Raw genomic sequence first — 20,072 nt, 5'->3', positions numbered from 1 at the left:
TGCTATGTTTAAAACCGCATGAAGATCTCTGGGCTTGTACATTCTGCAGTGCATGCAAAGCTGGTTCCCTTAGTCAACAGTGCTCAATACAAGAGCACTAGTTCATTTATGGTTTAGGCAGACTAAGCACCATTGTTACATGGTGATTCATTTTCATGTTGTGTTGGAATGCAAAAAAGGTTGTGATCCCATTATGCCAAAATAATATATTTAGTCACTCATATTACAGTTGTGTTGTATGCATTGTATATTTTCACTGTTTATATAAAGTTCACTAAGGTACAAGGTACTTGGTATTTCTGATTGGGGACCTTGAGGTACACATATCTAAGGGGATACTTAGAACTGTTTTACATGGCTCAGTTAATATATTTGAGCAAGATACCAGTTTCTAAGATTTTGTTACAAGGTTTGATGAGAGGAGTTGAATGAGCCAGTGAATCTGCAAATGAGATTTTGAAAATGACCTAGTTTTACAAGTTGTCATATTACGTTATTTAATACTGAAGTGGTAATGTCTAAAAAAAGACCTGAAATAATTTAGTTCAATTGTAGGCTTAACCTAGCTTTAACAGATTTATGTCCTTCAGTTCCAGCCAGAAATTGTGAAAAATGTTTCAAATTTTGCAGGATTTTTTGCTCACGAAATACAAAGTGATTATTATTGATGAAGCTCATGAGCGAAGTGTGTACACAGACATCCTGATTGGTCTGCTATCTCGTATTGTTCCACTTCGAGAAAAGGTAAAAACAGAGTTGCCCAAAAATCTTGAGATAGAGAATAAAATTTGCTGTCATGGAACTTAATGTGTGTGCTTTGGAGGGCGGGGAAACAAAATAAATAATATTTTTTTTCAATTTCCTTTTCCTGACCATCATGATTTGGATGACCATCCATTTTCTAGGAAACCAACCACCCGAATAAAGAAGCTTACATAAATAATTTCTTTCCAAGACTAGAATGAAAGAATCTTACATGTTTTTTACAAAAACTTAAAATATTCAATGATCTAGCTGTTGGAGAAATTATCAAATAAAAAAATCACATAGAATCCATGTAACTCTTAGATTTCATTATCAGATTTATTAACATAATAGAGCTACTAATAAGTTGTTATTTTCTACATTTATCCTCTGCACATGAATTGTCCATCACTACTTGTTCCCTACAGAAAGGGCAGCCGATGAAACTGATTGTGATGTCTGCTACTCTACGTGTGGAAGATTTTACAGAAAACAAAAGACTGTTTCCAACCTCTCCCCCTGTCATTAAGGTAATATAATTATGATAATATGCTCATATACTTATGCTAATGTTATGCAGAAATGTTTACATATGAGACATATTGAAAGAAAATGCCGTAAGACTTTTTAAGACATCGGAGCAGAATTAGGCCATCAAGTCTGCTCTGCCATTCCATCATGTTTGATTTATTATCTCTCTCAATCCCATTCTTCTGTCTTCTCCCTGTAATCGTTGACACCCTTACTAATCAAGAATCTATCAACGTCCATTTTAAATGTATATACTGGAGCTCAGCTGTCATCAGTGGCAATGAATTCCACAGATTCACTACCCTCTGGCCAAAGAAATTCTTCCTCATCTCTGTTCTAAAGATATTAATTTTGCACATATTTCCTTCTACTGGACTTATATTATCATTTTATAATATGTGTAAAAAAATCATTTTGAGGACAGTTAGGTAAATATTATTTCCAATAATCCTTTAAGGTGGATGCCAGACAGTTTCCTGTCACAGTTCATTTTAACAAGCGGACTCCACTTGATGACTATGCAGGGGAGACTTTTAGAAAAGTGAGCAAGATCCATCGGATGTTACCTCCAGGTAAGAAAATTGCCATTAGTGCCTTTCTGTTTTTACATTCATCTAGGTGAATTTTAATTTAATTTTTCTAATTGGAGGATTTTCTTCCGAGGGAATTCTTCAATTTGGGCTCAAAATACAACATTTTTTTAACATAAGAGACAGATTCAGATTTATTTATTACAGGTATGTCAAAACATAGAGTGAAATGCATCATTTGTGTTAACAACCAACACACCCAAGGATGTGGTGGGGAGCAGCCCACAAGCGCCGCACATTACAGCACCAATATAGCACACCCACAAAGCCCAGCAGAACAACACAGAACACAATAAGCAACAAAATAGTAACACCTAAGCCCCTTTCCTCTCTCTACCCTCCCTCCTACACACACACACACACACACACTCTCACTCTTACACTCATCCAACCCCAGGACAGACCTGACCTCTAACTCCTCCACATCCCTCTCTCCAGACTCTAATCTGACCTCTAACACCCCACATCACTGTCCCTAAGACCTAATCTGACCTCAAAATCCCCTGCCTGTCCCCAAACCATCCCTGTAAACTTAACAAAACAATTGAGTCTAAGCCACAATCTCGACAGGGTCTGCATCTTGGCGCCATCTTTAATAATCTTCTTCACACAAAGGGTGCCGGACGTTTGGAATGAGCTGCCAAAATTAATGGTTGTACTGGGCACATTAGCAACATTTAAAAGCCTTTTAGATAAGCACATGGAGAGGAGAGGTTTAGAGGCTGTGGACTAGATGCTGGCAGATTGGGACTAGCCCAGTGAGCAACACAGTCACCATGGATGATTTGGACAAAAGGGCCTGCACCCATTATCTGTGCCTCTATGACTAAAAGTTGATTTGGCCATTTAATGAAATACGCATTTATGAAAACATCTAATTCTTTCAACACAGAGGAGCAGCTTGAGCAATCTTGACTCCCCCCCACCCTCCAGTGTGGTCGGTATAGGTTTTCTCCATTTTCCTCCTGCATCCTAAATATGTGCAAGTTGCTGGGTTAATTGCCTGCTATAAAGTATCTCTGGTGTGTAAGTCAGAGGTAAAATCTGGGAAGATTTAGCGGCATCACTGGGAGAATTAAAATGAGTTAAGGTTGGATTCGTGTAGAATTAGGTGTTTGTTGTTCAGCGCAGACTATGGATAAGTCAGAGTTTCCACTTGTATCTATCTCTGACTCTGACTTAAACTTTTGCACAATACTGTATTTGTCAATGTGGAGCAGAAAGCGAGTTTGTAAATCTTGCAAGAGCAACGGGCGTTGGGAATGGCAAGGGGGAACACCGCAGGAGAGACATGGGACAGGTGGCAGAGGAGGAGTGCCTGGGTCAGTGTAGACACACCCAACCCTGAGACACCAGGCAAGGTCATTTGATTCCAAACTATTGGTTTATTGATCATTACAGAATCTCACTCTGGTGCTTCCCACTTCCTCCCCTCTCTCTTTCCCTTTTCTCAAACATGATTTCCCTCTCTCTGCCCCCTCCCACTCTCAGTCCATTACAGAGACCCATATCAGAATTAGGGTTTATCATTACTCACATATGTCGCGAGCATTTTTTTTTTGCGGCAGCAGTACAGAGCAATACATACAATTTCTGAGGTACTGTGCAAAAGTCCTAGGCACCCCGGTATATACAGTATATGTGCCTCAGAGTTTTGCATAGTACTGTACGATTTGACCCTACGTGTTAATGTACGTGATATGGTTTTGATCTTGCATAATTAGGGCTGTGTTTTTTTTAAGAAAATGTAGAAGTTGATTAAGTATTTACATGCATTCTTTTGGAACTCAAATGATCACAAATCAAAATTACTTCTTGTAGGAGGTATCTTGGTATTTCTGACAGGGCAGGCCGAAGTGAATTCTCTTTGCAGAAGGCTGAGAAGAGCCTTTCCCTACAGGCCTAACAGCACCTTGCAAGGTAAACATCTTGCTTTGCAAAGTACTTCAAATATCTTTTAAAAACAGTAATATTTGGTCAAATGTGTAGAAGTAGAATATTGACAAGAGAATGTTTGACAATATGTGGAGGACCTTTCGTCATCTACACGAGAGACTCTGTAGATGCTGGAAATCCAGAGCACCACACAAGATGGTGGAGGAACTCAGCAAGTCAGGCAGAATTTGACGTTTTGGACCGAGACTCCACAAGACTTGAAGGGAACAGGGAAGATGCCAGAATAAAAAGGTAGGGGAGGAGAAGGATGACAAGCTAGAAGGTGATAGTGAACTCAGGTGGGTGGAGAAGGGGGGATGAAGTAAGAAGCTGGGAGGTGATTGGTGGAAGAAACAAGGGGCTGGAGAGGAGTCTGACAGGAGAGGAGAGAGGACCATGGGAGAAAGGGAAGGAGGAGAGGCACCAGGGTGAGGTGATAGGCAGGTGAGGAGAAGAGGTAAGAGGCCAGAGTGAGGAATTAAAAAAGAGGGAAGGGAAAGGGGAACTTGGTGACACCTGTTTTCATGCATCAGGTTGGAGGCTACCTAGATGGAATACGAGGTGTGGTTTCTCAAATCTGAGAGTGACTTCATCATGGCAGAAGAGGAGGCCATGTCAGAACAGGAATGGGGATAGGAATGAATTGGTTGGCCACTGGGAATTCTGCTTTTTGTGGATGGAGCGGAGATGCTTGAGAAAGCAGTCCCCCAGTTTATGGCAGGTCTCACCAATGTAGAGAAAGCACTGGCTATAGTAGATAGCCCCAGTAGGTGAAGTGTTGCCTCACCCGGAGGAACTATTTGGGGCTCTGAATGGAGGTGAGGGAGGAAGTGAATGGGCAGGTGTAGCACTTTTTCTGCTTGAGGGGATAAGTGGCAGGTAAAGATGTGTTTGGTGGTAAGATCCCGATGAAAATGGTGGAAGTCGCAGACAAGGATATGTGGCATAAGGAGGCTCATGGGGTGGTAGGTAACCTTTTTGTATCTGGTCTTCCTCAATAACCTTTTAATTGCTATGTCTCTGCGTAACACCGTTTTATTAAGGATTGGGCAATATGCTCTAGGTAATGCAAAATCCAGATTTGATAGTGCTAAAAAGGTGATACTGTCTGAAGTTTTAGTACATTTAGATTACAATTTTAACCAGAAAACATTTGGCAAAGATTTCTGTTACTTATGGTTGAAGTAGAGCGGGGGAGATGAGAGATTTATTCAATGTACTTAATGTAATCAAAATCCTAAATGGGTTTAATAAAAGATTTGCGATTTTACTGAAAACAATCAATTAAGGAAATACCCTAAAGAGGATAAACAGATGTAATGCAAAATGTCAACGATGACTTGGTTTGGAGCTATCATATCATCATGTGTCCTCCTTGTTTACAAAATAATATGCCATGTACTTAGCTTTCGACTTTTCCTTAAGTTTGAGACATGCTTGCAATCATTGACTAGACCCCACAACTATCTAGGCGTAATCTCTAAAGAAAATAGTCACATTACTGTTGCAATTTAGAGTGTGTGCAAACAATCCTCACCAACACCTGAGAGTTTGCTTTCTGTTGGATATGTGAACTGTTCATGGTGACAGCAATGGTCCAGTCATTCATTCTTTCACAGTATTTTCTTTGTTCCTTCAAATATAGAAGTTGATCCTGCCGCAGATGATTCAGTTGAAGCAATAAGGAAGTTTAAGAAGGCCAAACCTAAACCAGTATGTGCTCTACCTTTTTGTTCTTATATTCTATACTGTGACTTGAACATCATATTACTGTAGTTAGAGATTTACAGCATAAAAACCGGCTTCTCAGCACACCAACCCATTTACACAAATCCTATATTAATCCCAATTTTATTCTTATTCTCTGCACATTCTTCCACACATCTACAGAAGTAGGAGGAATGTACTGCAAACAGTTAATCTACCCACCTGCGTGTCTTTGAGATGTAGGAGCAAACTGCAGAATGCCCATAGGATCACAGGGAGAACACACAAACTCCTGAGGAGAGACTTGCACCTGGTGCTCTTAGGTCTGTGAGGCTGTGGTTCCACTAGTTATGGCACTATGCTGATTGCCTTTTGGGTTTCTTTGTGTATTATTCAGACTGTGCGGCCCTTTGCAATATCTTAATCGTAAGTTTAATTTAACTTAATGTCCTCACCTCAAAGATTCGGAAGTAGAATTGGTATTGTTAAAACAAAGCCTGTATTGCATAAAATACTGCAGTGAGCTAGTTCCCATGAATCTTGGCTGTTTGGATTTTCCCTTTGCCTTTGGACGGTGATTTGTCACTGATTGGGTTGTTCCCGCGGCTTAATGTGCAAACATGGGTTGAAACAACTGAGCAGCAGTTACTGGATCAGATGCTCCATTTTCAGCTGCACCTCTTGTAGAGCAAATGCATCTCTGGAGACACCTGCAGGAAAGATAATGGCCCTCTGGAAATGTCACAATCATCTTGTGTATCTCACTGCACCCAAAGCATTATTTTTTTCTCTACGTTTTGTGTTTGATGACAAATATGGGAGTATTGTCTTAAAGGTGTTCAGTGTTTCTTTAGTTTGGGGGGAAAAAAAGGGTTCCCATCTTCCACACAGCATGTTTACTTTGAATATTTAGTCATACAGCAGTGATATCAGACACTCACCATCATTATAGGCTGTGTCATAAGACTTTGACCACGATTGTTCTTGGCAAACTTTTTCTACAAAAGTGGTTTGCCTTTGCCTTCTTCTGGACAGTGTCTTTGCAAGATGAGTGACCCCAGCCGTTATTAATATTCTTCAGAGATTGTCTGCCTGGTGTCAGTGGTCACATAACCAGAACTTGTGAAATGTACCAGCTGCTCATATGACCATCCACCACTTGCTCCCATGGCTTCACATGACCCTGATTTTGGGTGGTGGGGGGGGGGAACTAAGCAGGTGCTACGCCTTGTCCAAGGGTGACCTGCAGTCTAGCAGAAGGAAGGAGCGCCTTACATCTCTTTTGGTAGAGAAGTATCTCCACCCCAACACCCAGAAATTAGCCCTTCAGAATACAGCTTGTTAGTTTTTATAAACTCTCTTTTCTGAACCTCTTGAATCAATTTGATTTGCAAATATGCAGTACTGCGTAGGATCACGACTTTAATATCATTTGGCAATTTGCAATGCAATTCTAAATGTGTCTAGGGACTTTTGTTTTTACACTGTAGGGTGCATAGCTCAAAGCTTCAGGAAAACAAAGATAAAGTTCAGTTAGTATTTCAGTAATGTAGACTGCTGATATAATCAGGTGTTCATGCTTTGGGTTGGTGTTCAGTGTTTTTTTTATATGAAATGTCCAGAGGAGAACACTCCAGAATTCTGGTTTCAAAAAAAAGTACAGAGAGCAGGAACTACAAATAAAAATTGGAAAAGTGTCAAGATACGCTTAATAACAAAATCTAACTGCCGTTTCTGTACTTTTAATTTCTTCACACTTGCAACCTTTTGTGCAGTTAGCAGTTATGAATCTTTCTCTGTGTTTTACTATCTGGATAACTTTCGTCCTGATGAAAAGTTTGGCCTTCCATGGACCTGTCATTAATGTGATTCACGGTGTTTCTTGGTACTTTCAAGGTAATAATATGTGCTAAATTTCTTTTTCTATCACCTTAGAATTTACCAAAGATTAACCTAGATAATTACTCTGCAATGCCAGTGGATGAGGGAGATGAAGATCGAGAGGCAGGTGTGGGTGATGAGGATGAAGTTGGTTCTGATCTTGATATGGATTTGGAAGACATTGATGATTCGGAAGAAGGTACACAGATGATGGGTCTCTTTCTTCTTTAACATGGGAAGAATTTTTGTAGACGGAAAAGTAGACAAACCCATACTTTGTTAGTATCACCATGTTTCTAACTAAATTAGGTACAATTTGGGGGAATTATTTAGATTATTGCTATTTTGGCATTATAAATGCTTGAAATGATTTGATTTTTAAGAAGTGCAAAATTAGATGGGGCCGATTTGTGCTAGCTATGACGTTTGAAGTTTGTAGTAAGCACGTTTCAGTCTTAAGTCTGGGACAAGAGTGTCTCTATATCACTTTTCCCCAGTCACTGGACTGTACATGAAATAGTGGTTTGACTGAATCATAGTAAACCCAAACAATTGCTGTACAAGTATGATCTCAATACTTGTCCATTTGTGTTGATTTGAATGACACTTCGAATAACTCAGAGAAGTATTTGCCAAAAAGTCGAAAAAGACTTCCCACTAGTAAAGTGAGGCGCTGTGCTGGCTTGAAGCCAGTTTATTTCAATCTAAAAATCTAAAAACCCTTTGTTAAAACTTTGTGGTCATTATGTGATCAAAAGCTGATGCATCCATTTTTTGTGTACACAGTTGAGAAGTCGGATCCTTCTAGTCCACTTTACGTTCTTCCACTGTATTCATTGTTGGCAGCAGATAAACAGGCAAAGGTGAGCCTTCTCCTCTGTGATCTGAGTGTGAACTCTAGATTGCAGAATGCTCAAAAAATTACAGGTATTGTGCCATGGAGTACTTTTGTAAATGTAAGTTTTGAAAGCTTCAATATTCATTCAGAAATTTTGATTCAAATTTGAATGGTTTTTTTTTTCCCCGACTGGTTTCATACGTTTGCTCAAACTGAAAAAAAAATACACAGCATTTTGACAAGTTTTAAACTTTTTTACAAGTAAGTAAAGAAGCTACATTGGCACATATATGAATTAATTTTTTAAATTTTGAATTCAGAAGTTTAAAGCACAAGGAATACGTAGACATTGTCTTTTTAGATAGTTTTTTGGGATTGCTTCCCCAGATCTCTGATTAATGAATCCAATGCAGGAACTATGGATGCTTCCGCAGATGGGGCAGGCGACTGACTGGGCAAGTGGGTGGAATTTTGTGAGGTGATCTGGTCCTTTCGCTGTTTTCTCCTATAACATTATCTTGAGGTTCACAATACCATTCTGAATGCTCATGTGCTACTTTGAGTGGTCATGAGCTAGGGGCTCCTAGAAGCTCAATGGGAATGTTGTATTGTGCAGCTTTGAGGGTAGCTTTGAACACAGTTTTGAATTTTCTCTTCTGACCTGGTAGCAATGCCTTATGATAGAACTACAACAGGGTGTCAGTTTTGGGAGCCTGGTGTTGACCATGCAAGTTGTGTGGTATGTCCAACAGCCCACTGTTTAGGGCCTCAGTCCTGGAGGTGTTGGCCTGCAAGGGAATGATGACTTTGTTTCATTGATCCTTCCGATGGATTTGGTGTATTTGTGGAGAAGGCTGCTGTCGGTAGACCAGCTCTGGAAAGCATAGAGGAGATCGAAGATCACAGTTAAAGTGATGAAATTATTTATACCTAATCATTCTTGGTTTAAAACAAGCCTTTTAAGCAGAATTTAAGAGCTCCTATTTAAGCTTGGTAATACTCTGTAATTATTGACTCTTTGTTACTTAGGTATTTCATCCAGCTCCAAATGGCACAAGATTGTGTGTGGTAGCAACCAATGTTGCTGAAACCTCTCTCACTATCCCAAACATTAAATATGTGGTGGATTGTGGAAAGGTGAAAAAACGCTTTTACGATAAAGTTACTGGGGTCTCGTCATTCAAAGTTACTTGGATCTCTCAAGCTTCATCGAATCAAAGAGCAGGTCGTGCTGGACGAACAGAACCAGGTCACTGTTACAGGTCAGTAATTAGACGTAACAGCCATTCTTAAAACTGGAGCGACGCATTGAATTGGTATCCTGTCCGTTGAAGTGAGATAGTTATTTACTGAAATTTTGTTACCTGTGAGCTTCCAGTCTATTGATTAGATATCAGGAGGTGAGCATTACTTCTGCTAGTTGTTGGGTCAATTTCACTTAAGAAATAGGAACAGAATTAAATTGTACAGCCTTTTGAACTTTTACTGTCATTCAGTGAGATCATGCCTAAGCTTCCACAGCCATTCCATTTTACTGTCCATTCCAGATTCCTTGATTTGCTTCATGAACAAAAAATTACCGAATCCTTCAGCTGAGGGTGTGGAACCCTCTGGATAAAGACCGCCAAATATTTGCAACTCTAATATATTCGCATTATTCACAATGGATCTACATTGGCAAACATTTTGGGAATAGGGATCTACCTAATGGTATTGGTTCTAGCTGATGCTGAAAATGTAACTTTTAAATGCAAAACAAAATTGTTAACAGAACTTTTAGGTTCATTGCCTTTAGTTTTTTTTTCAAATGAGGCCACAAAGATAATGGCCCTTATGTATGCTAAGTTATTGTTCAGTGGAGGATTAAAGGCATCCGTTAGTCTTGCAAGACCATGGATCTGCGCCTGGAAAGTCTTCACTCTCCAGGGCGCAGGCCTGGGCAAGGTTGTATGGAAGATCAGCAGTTGCCCATGCTGCAAGTCTCCCCTCTCCACGACACCAATGTTGTCCAAGGGAAGGGCACTAGGACCCATCCAGCTTCGCACCAGTATTGTCGCAGAGCAATGTGTGATTAAGTGCCTTGCTCAAGGACACAACACGTTGCCTCGGCTGGGGCTCAAATTCACGACCTTCAGGTCGCTAGTCCAATACCTTAACCACTTGGCCACGTGCCCACACAAGTGGAGGATATTGTATAATTAATTAATGCATTTTTCATCAAGTTTTAGTGGACATAATTGAAGTGTTGAAAGTCATAGTATGATCTTAACAAGATCCATTTTTTTATTTTTGAAATTCTGATTTTAAAATAAAGTCTGATATTGGATCACAGACTATTCTTTTCAGCTTCAAGGAGATAATTGCAGACCTCCCAGAATATTGATCTTTACCTTTAAGTACTAGTTTAAGCATAATACATTAATTCTGAGGTCCAAAATGAAGCCACACAGAACAAGGAGTGTAGCTCTGATATTCTAGCCCACACTTCTGAAAGTATTGCGACGCAAGAGACTGCAGATGCCAGGATCTGGCACAATAAACAATCTGCTGCATCTTAGCAAGTGGAGCAGCATTTGCGGGGGATAGGTTTTTTTTTAAACCGCTTAGATGAAACAGGGTGAAAATTCGCATCCCCAAAAAAAATTCTTGCAATGAACTTGATTCTCCAAATGTGATATTAAGTGACGGAGAGTACATCTGTGGTCTGTTGGAGTAAATATCAAAACTTGTCTGGACATTAAATGCAGAAATTATTTGTGTGCAGGCTGTACTCCTCAGCAGTTTTTGCTGACTTTGAGAAGTTCTCTGCAGCTGAGATCACAAGGAGACCCGTGGATGACCTGGTTCTACAGATGAAAGACTTGAACATTGAAAAGGTATCTTTGTAGGAAGATTAACCTTCTATGTTTGGGACATATGATTTTAGTTTGGATTGACCAACTTGTGCTCTTAATTCAGGAGGCAAAGGATTATAATACCATAAGATATAGGAGCAAAATTAGGGCATGGAGTTTTTTCCACCATTCTATCATGGATGATTATTTACCTGTTCAACTCCATTCTCCCACCTTCTCCCCTTAACCTTTGACACCTTTACTGATCAAGGACCTATCAATCACTGCTTTAAATATTCCCAGTGACTTGCTGGCTGGTTTTATGCAAAAGCAGGCCTTTTTGAGCCCTGCCTACTCCTTGGAGCTTTATAATTTCCTTCCTCTCCTGTACTTCTCCAGTTCTCAACCTGAACATCTATATTGACTCTACACCCACCAGAACCATGCCAGTGCTTCCAAATCCTGACTTGCTGATATAAAATCCTTCTATTACTTTTGGTTCTTTTGCCAATCACCTTTTTTTTTTGCCTTCTGAAATAAGAATAGTTTGAAACAACTCCCTCCTTTCTGCACATTTTTAAAGACCTTCTCATCCTCCGTAAAGTACAGTGCCCTGAATTGACCACAAGACTTTATTTGTGACTGAACCAAGCTTTATTGCAACTTTTTCGCTCTTGTAATCTACGCAATATCGTGGTTGTAAAAGATGCACAATTAATTTGGTTCTTTATACATAGGTGATCAATTTTCCATTCCCAACACCACCATCAAGAGAGTCACTAATAGCTGCTGAGGAATTGCTCATTTCTCTTGGAGCTTTGGAAGAGCCACCAAAACATGGAAGGTAAACTTTAACTCACCTTTTTAAGCTATAACTTATAACCGTCTTAAGCCCAAGTATGATGTAGTGATGACTGTACTACTGAAGCTATTCTCCGTTCCTTTCAGGTTTAAGGAATTAGAAAGAGCAAAGCTGAGCTGTCCAATCACATCACTTGGTCGAGCAATGGCATCTTTTCCAGTGGCACCTCGATATGCAAAAATGCTGGCCTTAAGCAAACAACATGACTGTATGCAGTATGTCATTGTGATTGTTTCTGGGATGACTGTAAGAGAGCTGTTTGAGCAGTTTGACAGGTAGAGTTCCCATGAATTTTTAAATACACTTTTAATTTTTGCCTCCTGATCATCTCTAGTGCAAAATAGAGATTAAAAAAAGTAGTGCGATAGTGTTCATAGGTAAAGTGTCCATTCAGAAATCTGATGGCGTAGGGATCCCTCCTTGAAGATGTCCTGGATACTACAGAGGCTCGTGCCCTTGATGAAGCTGACTAAGTTTACAACCCTGCAGTTTATTTCAATCCTGTGCAATAGCCCGCCCATACGAGACGATGATGCAGCCAGTTCGAATGCTCTCCACGGTACATCTGTAGAAATGTACAAGTGTCTTTGGTGACAATACCAAATCTCCTCAAACTCCTAATGAAATAGAGCTGCTGTTGAGTCTCCTTTGTAGCTGCATCGTTGCGTTGGATCCATATTAGATCCTCAGAGATATTGACACCCAGAAACTTGAAATTGCTCACTCCTTTCCACTTTTGATCCCTCTATGAGGACTGGTGTGTGTTTCCTCATCTTACCCTTTCTGAAATCTGCAATCAGTTCTTTGTCGTACCTGCCAATCTAATTGTACTACAAGATCATCTATCTTATTCTATATACTGTGTGCATTCAAATATAACACCTTTAGTCCTGTATTCATCACCCTTTTTGCCCCCATGTAATACTTCAATTCATTTCACTGGCCACAATTTTGCCATATCATTTGCCTGTCCTTTTTCATAGTTTTACTACACACCACATCTGCTTGTATACTAATTGCCCCATCGCCAGCCCTAATATCCAGTTCCCAACCCTCTGCCAAATTAGTTTAAACCCTCCCTAAATCTGCCCGCAAGGATATTGATGCCGCTTGGGTTCAGGTGTAACGTGTCATTTTTGTACAGGTCATACCTTCCGCAGAAGAGATCACAATGTTCCGGAAATCTGAACCCCTGCCCCCTTCACCAGTTCCTCATCCACATATCAAACTGCCAAGTCATCTTATTCTTAGCCTCACTAGTGTGTGGCACAGGCAGCAATCCAGAGATTACCACCCTGGAGGACCTGCTTTTCAGCTTCCTACCTAACTCCCTACATTCCCTCCTCAGAACCTCTTCCCATTTCCTACTTATGTTGTTGGTACCAATATGTATCATGACTTCTGACTGTTCACCCTCCCCCTTGAGAATACTGTGGACCCGATCCAAGACTCTTGCACCTGGGAAGGAAGATACCATGGAGATGTCTTTTTCACGTCCACAGAATCTTGTGTCTGCTTCTCTAACTATGTAATCCCCGAACACTACTGCACTCCACTTCTTCCCTCTTCTCTTCTAGCCACAGAGCCACAAACCTGCTCACTGAGGCATCACCCTGGTAGGTCATGTCACCTGTCCCCACCCAACAATATTCAAGCAGTATACTTATTATTAAGGGGAACAGCCACAGGGTTACTCTGCACTGGCTACCTACTCCCTTTCCCTCTCCTGATAGTCGGGTACCTGCCTCCTGCAACTTGCGAATAACTACCTCCCTGTAGCTCCTATTTGTCACCACCTCATTCTCCCATGTGCACTGAAGTTCGTTGAGCTGCAGCTCCAGTTCCTTAACAGGGTCATTAAGGAGCTGCAACTCGATGGAATTCACGCAGTAGTAGCCATCAGGCAGAGTGGAGTTCTCCCAGGGCCCCCACATTTCACACAAAGAAAATACCACCAAATCTGGATCCATTCTCAGCACAGTAGCTATGTACTAATAGACAAAGAAAGAGGGAGAAAAAACTTACTACAAATTTATGTAGGACCTCCATCTGTGCTTGCCCAAGCCCTTTGAGCCAAAGCTAGACCTCTCTTAACACAGCCCCACTCCAACAATGGCCACTCCAGAAAAATTATCTCAGTTTGTTTTTTCTTAGGACAAACCACTGTCTAACATTTTTTACTTACTGTTTCCAGACCAGCAATCAATGATGAGAAGGCAGAAGAACTGAAAAAGAAGAAAGCTAGAGTTTCACAAATGCAGCGTGTTTGGGCTGGGCAAGGCCCCTCTCTTAAACTTGGGGACATCATGGTCATGCTAGGTACAAAGAATTTCTTAATATTTTTGGGTTACGGTTTTTTTTATCAGTACCATGACCGTGTGAGTCAAAGGTAATGTTTGTGAATAGGCTTCCATTTTATGGAAGGCTATCCAATAATTCAACCCTTCACTTTCTCCAGATAAGACACAAACTCAGGTCGTTAATGATTCTCAGTGGGAAGTGAAGTTGCCTATCCTAAATGGAGTGAATTTGAGCATCATACATCAAAGTTGCTGGTGAACGCAGCAGGCCAAGCAGCATCTATAGGAAGAGGCGCAGTCGACGTTTCAGGCCGAGACCCTTCGTCAGGACCTGACGAAGGGTCTCGGCCTGAAACGTCGACTGCGCCTCTTCCTATAGATGCTGCTTGGCCTGCTGCGTTCACCAGCAACTTTGATGTATGTTGCTTGAATTTCCAGCATCTGCAGAATTCCTGTTGTTTGAATTTGAGCATAGCAATTTTACTGTTACTTCCCCGCTTCTGTTCACTATTCCCCTTTTAATCTTCTCTCTGTCTGGTTCCATTGGATATGTACATCAGGTGGTTCAACATAATGCTCTACAAACCACAAATATATTTTGCTGCTTAACCTCTTCCTTGATATAAGCTATTCTAAACAAATTCAGGGCTACTTCCTTTTCCAGTTTTGCCAACTTACCTTTCTAAGTCTGGCTTCTTTTGCATAACAGAATCCTTTTGTCTCTGCATTTGCAGATGTGACTTAAACCACTTCAGGTTTTTAAATGCGTTTTTATGACTTTGATAGTTACCTACCGCTTTGATTTGAGATGCATTTTGTCTGGTTTCATTTCTGTAAAGTACAGTTAAATACATCACAGCATTAAATGAAGCTAGCCGACTCTGTGTTCACCTAATGTATGTTAAATAGACCAGTAATTTATTCCATAAGAAGCCAAATGCCAAAAAGCTAAATTGAGTGGAAAATTGGGAAGATGGTAGCTGCAGCTTTATTTACGACAACAGAATAGAATTGATGTTGGGGATGGGAAAAGGTTTACTTTAGCATTTGTTCCAAGCTTCAATTGTTGTTGCTTCTGAGTGCTGTTAAATCACCGTCAACACATGGCAACCCTATGGATACTGTAGTTGTACATAGGGATTTTGTAGCAAGATACAGAAGTAGATTGCCAGGCTTTTCTTCCGCACAGATACTGCTACTGCCCAGTTTGGGACCCAGCCAGATTGAAACTTAGGACCATACACCTTAAAGTCCAGTGCTAATGCTACTACACCACTGACCGGCCCAAAACTTCAATTACTGTGTAATAAATTACATTAAAATTTAGGGACAGGTACTGTGACTAAGATGTCAATAAAATATTGCATTACTGTCTTTAAAAATAGCAAATCCTGCAATTTCTAATGCACTACTTATCACTAAATAACTACATTTTAATTTTCTTTTTCTATATGTCTCTGACCATTCAGGTGCTGTTGGTGCCAGTGAGTACACAGAATGTACCCCTCAGTTCTGTATAAAAAATGGACTTCGACATAAGGCAATGGTTGAAGTCAGACGTTTACGAGGGCAGCTAACTAACGTTGGTAAGAATTGATGTCAACTGTTAAAGGAATTTGTCACAGTTAAGAAAAGGGGGTTGATCTTGTGACTTGTTACAGTTATTGGTTATGACGGCAAATGACTCTTATATATTCTGATTGGTACAATATCCATAATGCAGTTTCCCATGAAACCGTACTAGACTCTTGTCTTCTCATCCTTTTTATCAATAATCTGGAGGAAGTAGCTTCCAGAGGAAGGGTAGACATGGGACAATTAAAATGTTTAACAGCAGGTACTTTGATAAGAAAGGCCTAGCGGTATTTGGCCAAGTGGGATTAGTGTCGGTAACCATCATGATTGGCATTAATGAAGACCCTTCTCTATGCTGCACAGCTCTTTCACTCTGTCTATATCCAACTTTGTAGCTGATACTAAGTAATTTTTAAATGTTTAATTGCAGTTAACAAGTGTGATTAACACATAAACGTTAAAACATGTCGTAATGGATAAGATAGAATCGACTTAGGAGGAAACATTTAAAAGTAATCCTTTGCACATGGTGTTCCAAGAATCCATGTTCCAGACGTCCCTCCATCCCTCTCTTTGCTCCCTATTTTGTCACAGGCCCCCAAACCTGCAAATGAATTGTATTTATGACAAAGCTAGTTTTGCAATACACTGTGCTGGACAATACTTATCTTTTCATTATTTAACATTCCTTCTTTGAAATTTTAAAGAGTTTTAATGAGACATGGAGAACGTGGTCCATTTGAGTTGTTTAAAATTATGGAAGGATTCAAAAGGATAGATACAGAGAAGCTGTTTGGTGGGAAAATTAGAATTGTTACAGCACATTTGAGGTATCAATTCAGTTTAGAAAGGGTAGGAATCTCAACCCTTCCTGTCTTTCCTAAATTGTGGTTGAATCAAACTGGATGGAAAACTTCAGTTGTTGCTTAACCAATTTCAACATTACTTCTCGGTTTTGTACTCTAGGCTGTTAATTCATCAAGTGAAATTTAAATAAATGACTTTGTTTTGAACAAAGTCTTTAAATTTGAGTAGGCCATTCATGAGTGACATCAGAAAATTAAGTATAATAGATGAGTAAAGAGTTCTATACATAAAAAATCTGCAGTTTTATTTCAGAAGTTTGTAGATGTTGGGTGTGGATCAAAAATCAAGTAGGTGAAGTTGAGGTACAGATAATTCATGGTCCATTTGAATGATAGGTCTGATTTGAGAACTTGAATGGTTAACTTCCTTTTCCTACAAACTTAGCAATAAGATGGTGGGTTATCCACTCTGCAGGATTAAGGAGTATCTACAAAATAGGAGCATGCTTGAATAAGCGCTCTTCCCCCAATCCGGTTCAGTTGAACCGCATTGCAATGTTTTAACTTCTACATAATTCTGCACAAACCAATGTTATTGTTAATTTGACTGAGTTCAAAGCCACAATTTGTAATACCCTGTGGTTTCTCTGTTCCATAGCTTTTGAGTGGTAATTTTACTTGCCCTTTATCAAGCTCTTTCCAGTGTTCAGTTTTACTATGTAAGGTGGTATCGGGTGGCAGGGTGGTGGTATGCCTCTACCAAAGGAGGTGTAAGATGCTCCTTCCCTCCTCTAGCCTGCAGATCACGCTGGGGCAAAGTGTAGCACTTGCTAAGCCTTCCCAATCAGGCTCATGTGAAGCTGTCGGAGCAGGTGAGTAGTTGTGTGAGAAGCTGGTGCATAGACCATGATGGTTATGCAGCCACTGATGCCAGGCAGACAATCTCTGAAGAGTATTGATAATAGCTGGGGTCACCCTCTCGTAAAGACTCTGCCAGAAGCAGGCAATGGCAAATCACTTCCATAAAAAAATTTGCCAAGAATAATCATGATTGATTAGTATTAAAAGCTAATATAGAATTTTATCATGCTGCAGTAGTATTGGTAGTGTTCTAATTTGTTCTGTATTTCATTTAAAAACATAGTTTATTACTCATTTTGTTTTTTTTTATACCTTCAACTATTTCTGTGAAACTTTGGCTAATTGGGGCAGCTGCTTAATTGGCCAAAATGTATTAGTCCTGATGTGTACCAATTAAAGGGAACCATTTGATTTCTTTGCAGTGGAAGCAATAACTTTTTCCTTTTCAAATAGGGCTTCCATTTAAAGTTAAAGTCAAGTTTATTGTTATACACACAGTATGTGTATACAACAGTGCGATGAAAAACTTACTTGCAGCAGCAGCAAAGGTACTGCACTGAATGCCACAGGAGAACCTTTCTCCCTCTGGCTACAAGGCTCTACAACTCCTCCTTAAATATATAAGTATATGGTTCATTGCACATCTGTATTTTGCACTATGACTTTTTAATGTACGTTTTGTATTCTTTTTCATGCCTCAATGCTTCCATTTTGTATTTTAAAGTATATATTTCTGACTGAGCAACCTTGCAACAATAATTTCCTTCTGGATAATTAAAAGTTTTATCTTACCTTATCACAGCCACATAGCATCATATGAGAATCATTCACAGGAAAAACCTAAGCATAAATTATTCACAATTCTTGCAAGAAAGAACACAAATAGAACAAAACAAAACAGAAGTCCATTTTAGTGCAAAGTGATTTAAGCATTCATAATATTGCTTAACTGTAGTGAAGAGGCTTATGCTTCTTGATTCAAAAACAGAATGGTTCTTAAATTTTAGTTGTCATTATTGCATTTTCTAAATGATCCCAATTTGTGTTCTTTCTAAATGCCTATTATCCCCTTGTCTTCTACAGTAAATGCGGTCTTCCCACAACTTGGATTGTTCGTTGATCCCAAGATGAAACCACCAACAGAAACTCAGGTCCTGTACTTAAGGCAGATTGTTATGGCTGGTCTTGGGGATCACATTGCAAGGAAGGTCCAATCGGAGGATGCGTTAGATGAAACATGCAGAAATGCCTACAAGGTAAAGCAAATTGAACCTTCGGCACATAGATTTTTGATTTGAGTTGTGGCACTTTCCAGTTAGTGTACAGGAGCATGAATGAACTGGTCTGCATTTGATCTAATGTTTGTCTGTTCTGTTCTTCAGACCCCTCTCCTCGATGAACCTGTGTTTATCCATCCAAATTCAGTGTTGTTCAAACATCTTCCTGAGTTTGTCGTTTATCAAGAAATAGTTGAGACTTCCAAGATGTACATGCAAGGTAAAGGATGTACTTCTCTCCAAACTTAGAAATTTTGTAGTTCTTTTTTAACAGCTAGCATCATAAGGATGTTTCTGATAAGACAAGGCCAGTAAAGGTGAGATATTGAAACATGCATCATATATTTTTGTACTTTCAGCAGTTCTCATTCTATGTATAGGGAATTGAGTTTGGAGTAGCTGCATTCTGACAAAACTGGGTTTTATCTTACTAAAAATTGAGAAGCGAAGCACTGATTTTCTAAAGTTGATTCTGAATTGTTAAGTAGAGTTGTAGCTTCAATGTAAACTAGAAATGTTTCGAGCTCTGTTAATCTGGCAAAGACCCGAAGCAAAGGTTTTTCAAACCATGGCTAGATTATTTTGTATCCTAGAATTGGGTGGGGAGGCTGCATATGAAAGCATAAGAAAGAACTAGGCAAACATAGATTAGGAGCAGATACTGTATCTGCAGAATTACTGTAGATGGGCATAAAGTTGGCATGAACGTGGCGGACCGAAGGGCTTATTCTGTGCTGTGTAAATCTTTGACTCTAAGGACAAAATGTTACGTGTACCTGGAAATTTACCACATAAGCCCTGCTGATTCAACACTACAGCTGTGAAGATTCTGGCAGAGATATGTAGTTATCCATTGTAATTCTTTGTTTTTGCCATATTAGGTTTGTTTGCAGCTGCACAATCTTGTAAATGAGTTCAATGTAAATATTCTGAAAATAACTTGTTTTATTTCTGTATTTTATTAGTAATCCGATGCTTGAATTATTGCAAAAGTATCTTTGTAAGGTGAAACAATCTTGACCACACATTGATTATCTTGGGAAATATAGTCTTCAGTGATAGTTTGCATTTGTTGGCTGGGCGTTTGATGCCGTCTGGAGTGGCTTGCTCACAGATCTTTGCAATTCACATTTGCGGGTGACTTTAGCCATATTTCTTCCCATCCATCTACATCAGAAACATGTTCATATTGAAAATACTTCAAGCTATTAATTTGGACATGACAGTGTTCTTAACTTGCATACTAATTTCCTTGTCTCAATAACCTACACACGTAAGATCCTCCACTAACATTTACCAAGTTCTCAGTTTTAAATAGACTTTTTTCCCTG

At 39.6% G+C, this 20,072-nt stretch overlaps 1 protein-coding gene across 1 annotated transcript in view; it reads left to right on the top strand.

Moving 5' to 3' along the window:
- Nucleotides 1-20,072, top strand: part of dhx37 (DEAH (Asp-Glu-Ala-His) box polypeptide 37) — a 40,922-nt gene that overhangs the window by 13,887 nt on the left and 6,963 nt on the right. The window contains exons 9-23 of the mRNA XM_063034527.1: nucleotides 631-744; nucleotides 1,173-1,274; nucleotides 1,733-1,847; nucleotides 3,687-3,785; nucleotides 5,446-5,513; nucleotides 7,443-7,587; nucleotides 8,175-8,251; nucleotides 9,256-9,488; nucleotides 10,991-11,102; nucleotides 11,798-11,904; nucleotides 12,009-12,197; nucleotides 14,117-14,241; nucleotides 15,692-15,808; nucleotides 18,548-18,720; nucleotides 18,847-18,961. Coding sequence (XP_062890597.1) covers nucleotides 631-744; nucleotides 1,173-1,274; nucleotides 1,733-1,847; nucleotides 3,687-3,785; nucleotides 5,446-5,513; nucleotides 7,443-7,587; nucleotides 8,175-8,251; nucleotides 9,256-9,488; nucleotides 10,991-11,102; nucleotides 11,798-11,904; nucleotides 12,009-12,197; nucleotides 14,117-14,241; nucleotides 15,692-15,808; nucleotides 18,548-18,720; nucleotides 18,847-18,961 — 1,891 coding nt within the window. The remainder of the gene's footprint in view (nucleotides 1-630; nucleotides 745-1,172; nucleotides 1,275-1,732; nucleotides 1,848-3,686; nucleotides 3,786-5,445; nucleotides 5,514-7,442; nucleotides 7,588-8,174; nucleotides 8,252-9,255; nucleotides 9,489-10,990; nucleotides 11,103-11,797; nucleotides 11,905-12,008; nucleotides 12,198-14,116; nucleotides 14,242-15,691; nucleotides 15,809-18,547; nucleotides 18,721-18,846; nucleotides 18,962-20,072) is intronic.

Source organism: Mobula hypostoma, chromosome 27 (assembly GCF_963921235.1).
Source record: "Mobula hypostoma chromosome 27, sMobHyp1.1, whole genome shotgun sequence".
Lineage (NCBI taxonomy): Eukaryota > Metazoa > Chordata > Chondrichthyes > Myliobatiformes > Myliobatidae > Mobula > Mobula hypostoma.
This window is presented reverse-complemented; position numbering and strand designations above follow the sequence as displayed.